Below are 14,924 nucleotides of genomic sequence, written 5' to 3'. Positions count from 1 at the left end.
CCATTGCCCTCTTATAAGGGCCAGCTGAGCCCTGATTGGGGCACGGCCACAGCTGAGCCTGCTTCCCCCAGCCAGCCCGGGAACTGCTTGCTCCCAGCGCAGCAAGTCCGAGTGCTTTAGAGCGCTAGTGTAGACAGGCTCCGAGCACTGGGCCCCTCGTGGAGGCGGATTACCAGGAGCGCTGGGAGAGCTCCCGCCCGGCGCTCGCGCGCGACTACTTCAAAGCATTGCCTCGGGAGCGTTCCCATGACAGCACTTTGAAGTTTCCAGTGTAGCCAGGCCCTTTGCAATTTTCAGCTTTTAGCAAGCTGGGCAAAAATGCTGTCCCACCACACGTGATTTCAGCTCTAATTTAACCAGAAGTACTTGTGGCACCTTAGAGACAAACAAATTTGACTAATAAATGCCATAAGTACGTCTCATTCTTTTTTCTGATACGGACTAACATGACTACCACTCTGAAACAGCTCTCATTTAAGCACTTAAAATAAGAAAAAGCTTCTAATAGAGCCGACTTAGCTTTATTTTTTAACAGCTGGGAGTAAGAAGCTAAACCAGACTGGGGACCCTCAGGCAGAGTCTACACCTCCTGGCGGGACCAGGACCCTGTCCCAACTACAACTTTCACAGGGCTCTGGCATTCGAGCGCCTAGCTTAGGGAGTTCCTTTCTGCTGAGGGTGACCCCCTCATTTGGGACAATTCTGCTCTCCTTTATTCATACAATAAAGACAACAACATTGATAACAGCATTTCACTCCCCCTGCATTCAGTACTAAAGTGATTTGTAACCAACACCAGCCAAAGTCGATCACTTTGAGCAACGCCGCTCTGTCTGCTGGATACCTACGCAGAGTAGGTGTGTTCATGTAGATACAGTTTGCTCCTGAAGTCTTTCCCCCTCCCAGCTAGCTGTCAGGGGAGAGCTCATTCAGACCCTGCTTACATAACTCTATGGACTCTGGCTGCTAGGCCATACAGCCCCGCCCCGCAGGGCAACTCTACTGACTCTGGCGACTTGACTTCACTGCTCTGTGAAGTCAGGATAACTCTATGGACTCTGGCCACTAGGCCTCACTGCCCTGAGAGCCTGGAGTATTTCTATTGACTGTGGCTGCTAGGCCACATTGCCCTGCGAACTAGGGTAACTCTATGGACTCTGGCCGCTAGGTCTCACTGCCTAGCGAGCCCGGAGTAGCTCCATTGACATTGGCCACTAGGCCTCGCTGCCCTAGGGTAATTCTATGGATTCTGGATGTTAGGTCTTGCTGCCCTGTGGAGAAGGGCTACTCCACTGACTTGGGCCATGAGGCCCTACGGACAGGGTTGCCAGGTGTCCAGTTTTTGACCGGAATGCCCAGTGGAAAAGGATCCTGATGGCTCCAGACAGCACCACTGACCGGGCCGTTAAAAGTCTGGTTGGCAGGCAGGAAACCTGCCTTAGCCCTGCTGCGCCACCAACGGGGAGTCGCCTGAGGTAAGCACCACCCGGCTGGAGCCTGCACCCTGAGCCCCCTCCTGTACCCCAACCCTCTGCCCCCGGTCTGCACCCCCTCCTGGACCCCAACTCCTTCCCAGACACTGCTCCCCCACCTGCACCCCTACCCCAGCCCTGAGCCCCCTTCTGTACCCAAACTCCCTCTTGGAGCCTGCACCCCAACCCCTGAGCCCTCTCCCGCACTCCACATGCCATGGCCTCAGCCCAGAGCATCCTCCTGCGTCCCAAACCCCTCATTCCCGGCCCCACCCTAGAGCCCACACCCCCAGCTGGAACCCTCACCCCCTCCTGCCCCCAACCCCCTGCCCCAGCCCAGAGCCCTCTCCTTGCACCCTGAAACCCTCATTTCTGGCCCAACCCTGCAGCCCGCAACCCTATCCAGAGCCCTCACCCCCTCCCACACACCAACCCCCTGCCCCAGCCCAGTGAAAGTGAGTGAGGTTGGGGGAGAGCAAGCAACTGAGGGAGTGGGACTGGAGTGAGTCAGGGTGGGGCCTAGAGAAGGGGCAGGGCAGGGACCGGACCTCAGGGAAGGGGCAGGGCAGGGGGCAGGGCAAGGGTGTTCAGTTTTGTGCAATTAGAAAGTTGGCAACCCTACATTGATTTAGTCCTTAGGTCTCACTGCCTAGAGACAGAGGGCAGCTCGAAGGACAAGGTGAACTCACCCCGCAGTGGACAGGGTCCCCCCACCCTGTCACGGTCGGCAATAAACCTGACCAAGTACCTTTGCTACTAAATGGTTCAAGAATGTTAACATGGTCAAAATCAGAAAGGTTCATTTTGACTTTTTCAGAATGAAATGTTTGGATTTTTTGGTTGGAACCAACTTTCCATTTCAGACTTTCTTTAATTTTATTTAAAAAAGAACAATTCCAAAGCATTAAGAAATGATCAAACTAAGGACTTTTAATTTGGATTTCATCAAAACGAAATGTTTCATTTGACCCAAACCAAAACTTTTTCTTGCTTTTTGTTTCACCCAAAATGTTCGTTTTTGAGCCGACCTGAAATGAATATTATTGTCGTCTTTTGGAAATTGCCAGTGAACCAGAAAAATCCAATATTTGCCCAGCTCTAGTTTTGAACTGCACGGAAATGTTTTCCACAATAGTAGATCTCCTGGTTCCCACCCTAGTGCATCTTCCCCTAGGTCAGGGAAGGGAAAGAGGTAGACGGGGTTGATGGTCCCTTCCACATGCTTTCCTGTCTCTGCTCCTGTCCTTTTCCCATACAAAGCATGTTGCAATGGCTTCCTAACTGCCCATACCCCCACTACCCTCTCCATGCCCTTCCAGGGTGGCATGAGGGGTGAAGCCCAAACCCTCTGACTGCCCCCATGCGGAGGAGGGCAGTGCTCATTGGGAGTGCCCTGAGCATGCTAGCAGCTGGAGCGAGCATTTTCCTCTACATCATGTTGCTGAGCGAGGTGAGTATTGGATATTGTGGGGTCTTGGTGGGCAGACATTCATCTGCTGCATCCTCCATGGAGAACACTCTGCCCCAAGCAATGCAGCACCCCTTACCAAGGCCCCCCCACACTTCCTGCAGCACGGCGCCCCCGACCCAGCCTCCATCCTGCTCCCTGCGGCCCAGCTGCCACTAGCCCCATGCTGGGTTTTTGGGGGACAGTATTAAATGTGAGAGAAGAGCACCCCCTACTGAGTCCCACCCTGGTCCCTGCAGCAGGGCCCCCCTAGCACAACACAGGTGGAAGCACTTAGACCAGGGGGCGAGTGCCCCCTCCTGGGCCCCCCACATTGCTCCATGGGTGTACAGGGTTATATATTCCTCAGCTTCAAGAGAGTCTTTTTTAAACAGACTCTTCGCTTTCTGGTCCCCTGTGGTCAGAAAATCACAGGCCTTTACGTCAGTTAAAACAGGTTGCAGCTTCCACCTCCCCCTGTACAGGAATCCCCCCCCCGTGATAAACATCTGGCCAGAGTTTCCCCTTTCACTTGCCACTGAAAGCTGGTGGGTGCTTTGAAGAGTTTGAGCAAGCGCTGAGCAGGTGTTGCTGACAGCAGTAAGGGCGTGAGAATGCGCAGCCCTGCAGCCCCCTGCCACGCACAGGGGTGGGGGCAGCCCCCAGGGATCAGAAGATCTCAGGAGATCCAGCCCCAGCAGTGTTGTAACCTCCCTCTAGGAGCTGAACCAAGCTGCGCTACAGGCTGTTATAGCCAGAGGGGAAATGATTTAGTGGTTAGAGTGGGGAGGGAGCTGGGAGTCAGGACTCCTGGGCTCTCTACCCAGCTCTGGGAGGGGAGTGTGGTTTATAGGGGGTTAGAGTGGGGGCAGGGGGGGGTTTGGAGCCAGGGCTCCTGGGTTCTGTCCCCGGCTCCGGAAGGGGAGTAGGGTCTAACAGTCAGAGCATGAGGAGGGTAGGACTGGGCGTCAGAACTGCTGGGTACCATGACCGTTCAGGGCAGAGACTGAATAGGGGCCCTGGGACTCACGAGTTCTGGGTTCTGTTCCTTGCTGTGTCACTAACTGGGTGTATGACTGAGCACCTGCAGAACAGCGCCCCCTAGCGCCGCACTGGGGCCAGATCTGACTTCGAGGGGAGAGCTCCCCCTCCTGACCCCCCTGGCTCCCTCTCAGTTGTCTTTCAGTGCAGTACACTCTCCCCGCACAGTGTGACCAGATACATGGAAGCTCAGGGGTTATAGCGTGACTCAGCGATTGGTTAGCCAGCTGTCCACCGAGTGTGCCTCTGCCCCCCACATCTGATCCCCTTGCAAATGCCTCTGGCCTCACGACGCCCCCTGTGAGTCCACGGTACGGAAGGGAAACTGAGGCACAGAGGGACTAAGTGGCCCGGCTAAGGGGAGTCTGGAGCAGAGCAGGGGCTGGAATGCCGCTCTCCCAAGAGTGAGCCTAGTGCTCTAACTACTGAGCCTGCCTGCCTCTCTGCCGCCCCTGGCTGAGCTGTGCTCTTGCCAGCATAGCCATCAACTTTCCTTTCTCAGAAGTATGGCTCCTGGGCTGGCACCAGGGCGTTTGCTGGGTTACCGAGGGGGGATGGGTGGGCCCCTGTTCACCTCATCATGGCGTCTGTTTGCTACATGCCGGCAATGATGCAGCATCGCTGCGTAGCCAGCCTGCCAGTGAAATCAAACAGTGGCCAGGAACAGGCCGGCTCCGGGTTCGCTTAGTGCCACGCAGCCTCAGTGAGTGAGTCAGAGGTGTCAAGGTGACACTTAGGCATGAAAAGCCACTGTCAGTGCTCAAAGACACTCGTCTGTCTGTCCCCACAGACACCCCTCTGTCCATCTGTCCCCCCCACCCCCCTGTCCCCATACACACCTCTCTATGTATCTATCTGCCCCTGTAGACACCCCTCTGTCTGTCTATCCTCATACACCCCATCTATCTATCTATCTATCTATCTATCTATCTCCATAAACCTCCATTATCATCTAATCTATCTATCTATCTATCCCCATACACCCCCATCTATCTATCTATCTATCTATCTATCTATCTATCTATCTATCTATCTATCTATCTCCATAAACCTCCACTATCATCTAATCTATTTATCTATCTATCTATCTATCCCCATACACCCCCATCTATCTATCTATCTATCTATCTATCTATCTATCTATCTATCTATCTATCTATCTATCTATCTATCTATCTATCTATCCCCATACACACCTCTCTATGTATCTATCTGCCCCTGTAGACACCCCTCTGTCTGTCTATCCTCATACACCCCCATCTATCTATCTATCTATCTATCTATCTATCTATCTATCTATCTATCTATCTATCTATCTATCTATCTATCTATCTATCTATCTATCTCCATAAACCTCCACAATCATCTAATCTATCTCCATACAGCCCCATCTATCTATCTATCTATCTATCTATCTATCTATCTATCTATCTATCTATCTAATATCTTGCTTTCAGATTTAGACATCTGGACACTGAGCAGGTTTAATTCTTTCCACTAGGAGGCAGTGCACACACACACTCTCTCTCTCTCTCTCCCGTCCCCAGGCGTGCCCCATCCCGCAGGTGACAGACATCCCAAGCCACAGTTCACAGATGATGCTTTATTGCTACACTACACCCAGGGCTGGCTGCAGGGGGCGCCCTGCCAGTCGGGGCAGCATCCTGGATCCTTCCAGCAGCTGGGACAGGTCGGCCGGCGTCCAGCAGGGCCCCTCTGAGCCAGGCCTGGATTCATCTGGAGAAAGGACACAGGGTTGGCGTGAGCAGGGAGACTGGCTGCAGTGCCCCAGCGGGGATGTGCCTGGAAAGGGGGCTCAGGCAGGGCTGGGGGGCAGAGATCTGAGATTTGCAAACTGGGCGTGTGACTCTAGAGCTGGTGCCACTTACAGCGAACAGTCGCTGCTCTCGGTGGGGACCCCCGTCACCTTGAAATCATCCACCTGGAAGACCCAGCGGCCCTGAACCCCGACGTTGCTCGTCTGCCCAATGTGGAGGATGGCGGCGGTGCGGGAGCCTGGGATGTTGTAGAAGTTTTTGTCATCGCCGCTGTTGAAGCCAGCCTGACACATGGGGAGCAAATGTTAATGCAATAGCCCATCGCAGCACCCCCGACTGCCATGCTGGGGTATTGGGACAGCACTGACAATGAGGGGAGTGAGCCCCCTGCTGAGCCCCCGCCCCGCTCCCTGCAGCACAGCGCCCCCTACTGAGCCCCCGCCCCGCTCCCTGCAGCACAGCGCCCCCTACTGAGTCCGTACCCCTCTCCCTGCAGCACAGCACCCCCTGCTGAGCCCCGGCCCCATTGCCTGCCACACAGCGCCCCCTATTGAGCCTGCACCCCTCTCCCTGCCCACAGCGCCCCCTACTGAGCCCCCGCCCTGCTCCCTGCAGCACAGCGCCCCCTACTAAGCCCCCGTCCCATTCCCTGCAGCACAGCGCCCCCTACTGAGCCCCCGCCCCGCTCCCTGCAGCACAGCGCCCCCTGCTGAGCCCCGGCCCCGTTCCCTGCACCACGGCGCCCCCTACTGAGCCTGCACCCCTCTCCCTGCACCACAGCGCCCCCTACTGAGCTACGGCCCCGCTCTCTGCAGCACAGCACCTCTACTGAGCCCCCGCCCCGCTCCCTGCAGCACAGAGCCCCCTACTGAGCCCCTGCCCCACTCCCTGCAGCACAGAGCCCCCTACTGAGCCCCCACCCCGTTCCCTGCACCACAGCGCTTCCTACTGAGCCCCCATCCCATTCCCTGCAGCACAGCGCCTCCTACTGAGCCCCTGCCCCGTTCCCTGCACCACAGCGCCTCCTACTGAGCCCTGGCCCCGTTCCCTGCAGCACAGTGCCCCCTACTGAGCCCATACCCCTCTCCCTGCAGCACAGAGCCCCCTACTGAGCCCCCACCCCGCTCCCTGCAGCACAGCACCCCCTACTGAGCCCCTGTCCTGGCTCATGCTGCCACCTTGTGCCGTATTTCTGTATGTGCTGTATAAGGGGACTTACCTGGGCAGGAGTGCCCCCTAGCCCGGTGTTGGCGTCTCCGCCACTCGCTGTGCCCGTGGTCCACTGGATTGTGCCATAGTTCAGCATGATGAAGGTGACTTTGCCGTTGTTTGCCAGCAGGGCCTGGAATGTGTTCACCTGCAGCAGAGCGGGAAGGGACCTGGGTGAATCAGTCTGGGAGGTGGGAGGGGAATCCTGCACGGGGACTGTGGGAGGAGAAGGCCAGGTGCCTGGGGGAGGCTGGCCTTGGCCTCCCCATGGGGTACTCCACCCTTGCTGTGCTACGTATAGGCGCCAATGAAACCAATTGGTCGGTAGGTGGAGGATTCGCTGCTCCTTGAAGTCTTGAAACCAGGATTTGAGGACTTCAGTAGCTCAGACACAGGTGAGAGGTTTTTTGCAGGAGTGGGTGGGTGAGATTCTGTGGCCTGCATTGTGCAGGAGGTCGGACTAGAGGATCATAATGGTCCCTTAGTATCTATGAATCTATGGGGAGACCCCTAGTGGTGACCATAGAGTTAAATAGCTGCAGGACCCACAGGTCCCGCAACCCTGCTAGCCAGTCCCCCCGGAGAGCCCCCTAGTGGCGAACATGCGCCGTGCAGCATGGGAGCTTCACAGCAGCAGGAAGCACAGGGTCCTGTCTGGATCCGGCAGCCCAGCTAGCCAGTCTCCCTCCCTGTCTCTCTCCCCTGCCCCTAGGGGCTTGGCGGGGGCCTTGGGGAGTGAGGTGCCACCTACCTTCTGGGAGGTGGAGCCGTAGTAGGCCACACGGTCCCAGGTGGCCACGAAGGCCCACGTGGCAGTGAAGGGGATCGCCGGGAAGTACTGGTTGATGTCTCCGGTGAGGCGGTGCAGCAGCTCGGGGTCCTGGGTCTCCCGGTAATAGACGTCCCCACGCAGGTTGTTGTTCACATCACCCCAGTAGGGGGCCACAAAGGGGCGGCCATCAGCCAAGGGGAAGGGGTCGGGGGTGTACTGGGTGACGGACACGCCGAAGGACACCACACCATTGTTGTTCACCTGTGGGGGTGGGGAGCAGAGTGGGGGATGTAGGAACACAGCAGAGCATGGCTAACACCCTCCTTGCAGCACAGCACCCCCCACTGAGCCCCCACCCCTATCCGTGCAGCACAGCACCCCCTACCGAGTCCCCTGTCCTGCTCCCCGCAGCACAGCGCCCCCTACCGAGTCCCCTGTCCTGCTCACCATAGCACAGCGCCCCCTACTGAGTCCCCTGTCCTGCTTCCTGCAGCACAGCACCCCCTACTGAGTCCCCTGTCCTGCTCCCCGCAGCACAGCGCCCCCTACTGAGTCCCCTGTCCTGCTCACCATAGCACAGCACCCCCTACTGAGTCCCCTGTCCTGCTCACCATAGCACAGCGCCCCCTACTGAGTCCCCTGTCCTGCTCCCTGCAGCACAGCACCCCCTACCGAGTCCCCTGTCCTGCTCACCATAGCACAGCGCCCCCTACTGAGTCCCCTGTCCTGCTCCCTGCAGCACAGCACCCCCTACTGAGTCCCCTGTCCTGCTCACCATAGCACAGCGCCCCCTACTGAGTCCCCTGTCCTGCTCCCTGCAGCACAGCACCCCCTACTGAGTCCCCTGTCCTGCTCACCATAGCACAGCGCCCCCTACCGAGTCCCCTGTCCTGCTCCCTGCAGCACAGCACCCCCTACCGAGTCCCCTGTCCTGCTCACCATAGCACAGCGCCCCCTACTGAGTCCCCTGTTCTGCTCCCTGCAGCACAGCGTCCCCTACTGAGTCCTCTGTCCTGCTCACCATAGCACAGCGCCCCCTACTGAGTCCCCTGTCCTGCTCCCTGCAGCACAGCACCCCCTACTGAGTCCCCTGTCCTGCTCACCATAGCACAGCGCCCCCTACCGAGTCCCCTGTCCTGCTCACCATAGCACAGCGCCCCCTACTGAGTCCCCTGTTCTGCTCCCTGCAGCACAGCGTCCCCTACTGAGTCCCCTGTTCCATTCCTCACAACATGGTGTCCCCTGCTGAGGCTCGCCCACACCCACAATGCCCAGTGGGATGCGAGGCACCTCAGCTGGTGATGGGGACACAGACACAGACATCCACTGAGTCTAAGGTCCATCCTGCCCACCTGCTCTGCCGTCCTGCCTAACCTCGGTCTCAGAACCTCCCCTGGGGATCCCAGCCTCCAGCCCAGCCCTGTGGTTGAGCTAGAGCACAGCTTTCAGATGCCCCATCTCCATGGAAAGACTCTGAAAGATGGAGACCCCACCCTGCCACTGGGGCAGTCATGCCAAGGGTTGGCTGCCCTCCCTCCCGAGGGCAAAGTCACCCCTCGTTTCCAGCCTGGATTTGTCCAGCTTCATCTCCCAGCCATCAGCTCTCACTATGCCTGGGTCTGCTGGGTTCAGGAGCTCTCTGCACTGAGCAATCTCCTCCCCAGGGAGGCGCTGATAGACCAGGATCAAATCCCCTCTTGGGCTTCTCTGGAGAAATTGAGCAGAGCGAGGTACTTATGGCTGTCTGTCTAAATACTGTTGGTACAATAGATAAATAGACAGGCCGTGTCTATGGGGATAGATAGATAGATAGATAGATAGATAGATAGATAGATAGATAGATAGATAGATAGATAGATAGATAAGCAGAAAATTACGCCCTGAGCCCTAGGAATTGGTTACTGGTGGGTACTTACATTGACAGGGTTACAGCTGAGCCCTAGGAACAGGGTAAGAGTGGGTGCCCTAGAGTGTGCATGTGACAGAGAATTTTGTGTGGGAAACAGCATGGATAGATAGATAGCTCTCTGTGGCACCCTACTGCTGGCTGCCTGTGAGCCGTGTGCCTTGGGGTTGGCAGTGGGATCGGCCCTGCTGTACATACATAAAGGGAACGGTGCTCCTTGCCATAGAAGGTGAAGGTCATGGAGATGGGGATCTCCGGTGATGACCCATCATCAGCTTTGGGGTTCTGCCGGTCGCCCTGGGCAGGTCCATAGGGATACAGCAGGGAGTCTGGGGCGGGGAGAACATGCCTTGTGAGAGCCTGGAGCACCTCCTCCCCGTCGGGTCCCATTGGCCCCCGGAGAGCCACCTCCCCCCTCATCCCCAGCCTGATGCCCTTTGGGATCAGCAGTGCCCCCGCATGGTGTCAGGAGCTACTATGGGAGGGCTCCCCGTTGGCCTTTGTATTCAGAGCCATGCTGAAACAAACCAAATCCCTCCAATCTTCACCCTGATCCTCCCCATCCATAACATAGCCCTCCACCCCGATTCTCCAACAACCTCTAATACAGGCCCCTACCCTGATCTTCCCCCCTCACCCCATCCCTAACATAGACCTTGACCCGATCCTCCATCCACCACTAATACGGGCCCCTACCCTGATCCTCCCACCTCCCCTCACCCCTAACATAGCACCACCCCAATTCTCCACCCATCCCTAATACAGGACCCTACCCAAATCCCTGCTCCTAACACAGCCCTCCATCCCGATTCTCCACCCCAACCCTAATACAGGCCTCTGTTGGACCATATTAAAGAAGTTCTGTATTAAAATCACAAATGAGTTTGATTCCCCATAGTTTAAATTCCAGGGTATTACTAATTAAGAGGTCTCTTGGTTTTTGGTACTGTTTCTCTCCCTCTATGTGTGAAACTTGCAAGCTGCTAATTATGTTGGTACATTCTAAGACAGAGTCTGTTCTCAAAGCAATTCTTTGTAACAACAACTACTCACACAGAGAGAGAGACTCAAAGCAATACTTTGTAACAATAGAAACAGCACCCAGAGACTCCCCACCCTTTTGTTGTATTAACAATTGTGATTAAAATAGAGATAGAGGATGTATGTGGATGGATGCTTGGTGTGGATAATAACTGAATGATCAGGGAGGTGCCAGCCTAAGAATCCAGTGTCCATCGGCTGAAGAAGGCGTCAAGTGGAAATAACAAGAGGACCCCCGGAGGGTAGACTGCAACCCACCCAACAGCCTCAAGAATGGGAGAACCAAAGAAGAAGATAACATCTGGCAGCATGGAGCCGTCAGGAATGTGCCATCTGCTGATTGATTCAGCAACAGCATGATGAAGCAATTCCCATAGACTGGCCTAGGAATAAATTCCTATAAAAGTAGACTCTAGAAAGTGAGAACTTTGGGGGTCTGATTCTGCAAACCAACTTCCAGGAGCATCAGACGAGCATCTGACAAGGCCCTGCTCCCTCCTCATGTCCAGGCCACCTGGCCAGTGGCTTGGCATGAGCAACTCTAAGGCTGGTAACTATGATAACAACCTTGCAGAACCTGTGTGTGTGTGTGTGTGTATGAATGAATGTGTGAATAAATATGAGATTGAATGGAATGTTATAACTAACTGCTTACTATGATTCTTTCTGTATTCACAATAAATGTGGTATTTTGCCTTTTCCTCTTTAATAAGATCCTGCTGGTTTTTATTTTATTGGTATAACACCTCTACCCCAATCCCCACACCAACACAACCCCCACTCTGATTTTCCACCCCCACCTCTAATACAGGTCCCTACCCTGATCCCCACCCCACCGTGATTTCCCACCCCTAACACATTCCCCTATCCCAATTCTCCACCCCACCCCAATACAGCCCCCTACCTTGATTCTCACCTAGGGTTGCCAACTTTCTAATTGCCCAAAATCCAACACCCTTGCCCCACCCTGCCCCTTCTCTGAGGCCCCACCCCCACTCATTCTGTCCCCCCTCCCTCCGTCACTTGCTCTCCCCCATCCTCATTCATTTTCACCGGGCTGGGGCAGGGGGTTGGGGTGCAGGATCCAACCAGGTAGTGCTTACCTCAGGTGGCTCCTGGTTGGTAGCACAGTGGGGTGAGAGGGGTGAGGGCTCCAGCTGGGGATGGAGGCTCCAGGCTGGGGCCAGAAATGAGGGGTTCAGGGTGGGGCTCTGGGCTGGGGCAGAGGGTTGGGGTGTGGGAGGAGGTGAGGACTCTGGGGTCAGGATGAGTATGAGGGGTTTGGGGTGCAGGAAGGGGCTCTGGGCTTGGGTAGGAGGCTCAGGGTGTGGGTGGGGGTGTAGGTGCAGCTCTGGAAGGGCGTTTGGGTGTGGGAGGGGGCTCTGACCTGGGGCAGGGGGTTGGGATGCAAGAGCTGGTTTGGGGTGTGGGCTCCGGCCAGGCGGCTCCTGGTCAGTGATGCAGCAGGGCTAAGACAGGCTCCCTACCTGCCATGTCTCCGAGCTGCTCCCAGAAGCAGCCTGCATGCCCAGCTCCTAGGCGTAGGCGTGGCCAGGCGGCTCTGTGCGGTGTGCACTGCCTGTGCCCGCAGACACCGCCCCCACAGCTCCCATTGGCCACAGTTCACAGCCAACGGGAGCTGCGGAGCCAGAGCTGGGGGCACCATGTGGAACTTTCCTGATCTCTGCACCTAGGGGCCGGACATGCCGGCTGCTTCCGGGGAGCTGCGAAGAGCCAGAGCAGGCAGGGAGCCTGCCTTAGCCCCACTGCGCTGCCGACTGGACTTTTAAAGGCCTGGTTAGTGGTGCTGACTGGAGCCGCCAGGGTCCCTTTTTGACTGGGTGTTCTGGTCAAAAACCGGACAACTGGCAGCCCTCCCCCCCTCCCCAACCCTCACATGACTCCCAACTTGAACCCTACCCCGCTTCTCCACCCTTTCCTCATACAGGCCCCTCCCCAATCCTCACCCTGAACCTTCTCATCCCTAACGTAGCCCTCCACCCGATTCCCACCCCAATTCTCCACCCACCGCTAATACAGGCCCCTACCCCTATCCTCACCCTGATCCTCCCCATCCTTAACATAGCCCCCCACCTGATTCTCCCCCCAATTCTCCCCTCATCTCTAATACAGGCCCCTACCCTAATCCCTACCCCTAACACAGACCCCCACCCTGATTCTACCCCCCCCATACCAGCCCCTACCCCAATCCCCCCACCCTGATTCTCCACCCCCACCCCTCATACAGGTCCCTACCCTGATCCACACCCCTCCCTCCCCATCCCTAACATAGCCCTACCCCGATTCTCCACCCCACCCTAATATAGGCCCATACCCCAATTCCCACCCCTAACAAAGCCCCCCACTCTGATGCTCCACCCCAATCCTAATACAGGCCCCTACCCCTATCCTCACCTTCACTCCCCATCCCTAACATAGCCCCCATCCAATCCCCACCCTGATTCTCCACCCCACCCCTAATACAGCCCCCCCCGATTCTCCACCCCCACCCCTAATACAGGCCCTCCACTCTGATTCTCCACCCCCACCCCAATACAGGCCGCTATCCTGATCCTCACCCCTCTCTCCCCATCCCTAACATAGTCCCCGACTCGATTCCTACCCTGATTCTCCACCCACACCTTTAATACAGGCCCCTACCTCGATCCCCACATCATCCGTAATACAGCCCCCCACCCTGAATTCCCACCACTAACACACCCCCTACCCCGATTCTCCACCCCCATTCCTAATACAGGCTCCATCTCCCACCCTGGTCCCAACCTCACCCCTAATATGGGTCCCCCCCATTCCGAGGCATTCTTACCTTCTGCCATCACCACAGGGGCAGGCTGCACCAACCCTAGAGAGGGGAGGGAACAGACTGTCAGCCCCGGGGCAGGACACACTGACACCAGCCCCCCCCGCCTGATGGGCTCCAGACCCAGCGGTGGGCCTGGGCTCCACTCACCCAGCAGCAGCAGCAGGAAAGTGAGGGGGGTTTTCATCTCGGCCAGTCCCTTCGACGGGCAGCCGCTGGGTCGGGATGGGCAAGTGTAACAGCAGCCGGACTGCGGGGCCAGGAGAGGGAGTTAGGGTTAGGGAAGTTAGGGTAGTTAGCCAGTGAATCAACAGGATCTAGTGACATCTCCCCCCCCCCCCCGCCCCCATACGCACCCCACTGTCTATGTCTGTACAACGTCTATCTAATCTGCCTATCCCTATACACTGCCATCTAATATATAATCTGCCTATATACACAGCCATCTCTCTCTCTCTCCCACCGCACGAGTGTTGTCACCTGTCCAGGATTTCCCAGGATCGTCCCTTTTTTGCTGTGGCTGTCCCGGGAAGTTTATAAGGATGATCAGCAGACACTGCCAGATGGCCAGCTTTCCGGGCTCAGGACTGTCCTGGATTTTGTCCCATTTTTCCCTACCTACACGATGGTAACCTTATCCCCTGCCACACCCATCCATCTGTCAATCACCCCACCCCATCCATATGGCATATAAGCCACCTTCTGCAAATATTAGTCACTTCATTTCTCACCACTGCTGGTTAGCAGTGTCCACAGCACAGCACAAAGACGAGCATAAGGAAATAACACCTCTGAATCCCAACCCCCCTGCTCCAGTCCACTAGGCCCCATTCCTGTCCAAGACCTAGGGAGAGAATCCAGGAGTCCTGACCCCAGCCCCTCTTGCTCTAAATCACTAGACCTCACTCCTCTCCCAGAGTTGGGGATTGAACCCAGGAATCCTGGCTCCCAGCCCACTTTGCTGTAATCATTGCAAGCCTCTTTCTATGGAAATGCTCATAAATAATATCATTTATGAAGTGGGTGCACAGAAACCCAGGTGGGCGAGTGTTTGTGGGTGAGTGCACACGTGGCTGTTCCTCGTTTCTGTCTCTCAGACCTCGCCGAGCCTCACGGTCAAGGCGCTTAATTTGAACTCTGAGAGCTGTGTTCTAATCCCAGTGGTCCCACCAACTCCCTGTGTGACCGTGCCCATGTCACTTAGCCTCTTGTGCCTCAGTTTCCCCGTATGAGAAGTAATAGTCTTCCCTGTGTAGATTAGGAGCTTTTCAGGGTGTTGACTGTCTCTTACTTCATGTCTGCGCAGCGCCTGGCACAACAGGGGCCTTGATTATGGTCGGGTCTGTGCAGCGCCTGGCACAAGGGGGGCCCTGATCTCAGCCAGGGTCTGTGCACGCCTGGCACAAGGGGGGCCCTGATCTCGGTCGGGGTCTGTGC

At 56.4% G+C, this 14,924-nt stretch overlaps 1 protein-coding gene across 1 annotated transcript; it reads right to left on the bottom strand.

Annotated features, from left to right (window-relative positions):
* Nucleotides 1-5,845: 5,845 nt before the first annotated feature.
* Nucleotides 5,846-13,674, bottom strand: LOC140902935 (sushi, nidogen and EGF-like domain-containing protein 1). Its single transcript, XM_073323518.1, has 6 exons — nucleotides 13,638-13,674; nucleotides 13,494-13,529; nucleotides 9,824-9,954; nucleotides 7,699-7,980; nucleotides 6,958-7,095; nucleotides 5,846-6,022 (listed from the first exon to the last, which is right to left on the bottom strand). Exons 1-6 carry the CDS (start codon nucleotides 13,672-13,674, stop codon nucleotides 5,846-5,848), a joined length of 801 nt encoding a protein of 266 aa, XP_073179619.1.
* Nucleotides 13,675-14,924: the final 1,250 nt, after the last annotated feature.

The sequence above is a fragment of the Lepidochelys kempii genome, chromosome 24 (genome assembly GCF_965140265.1).
Source record: "Lepidochelys kempii isolate rLepKem1 chromosome 24, rLepKem1.hap2, whole genome shotgun sequence".
In the NCBI taxonomy this organism is placed as follows: domain Eukaryota; kingdom Metazoa; phylum Chordata; order Testudines; family Cheloniidae; genus Lepidochelys; species Lepidochelys kempii.
The sequence above is the reverse complement of the archived record's forward strand: the minus strand, read 5'-3'. Positions and strand labels throughout refer to the sequence as shown.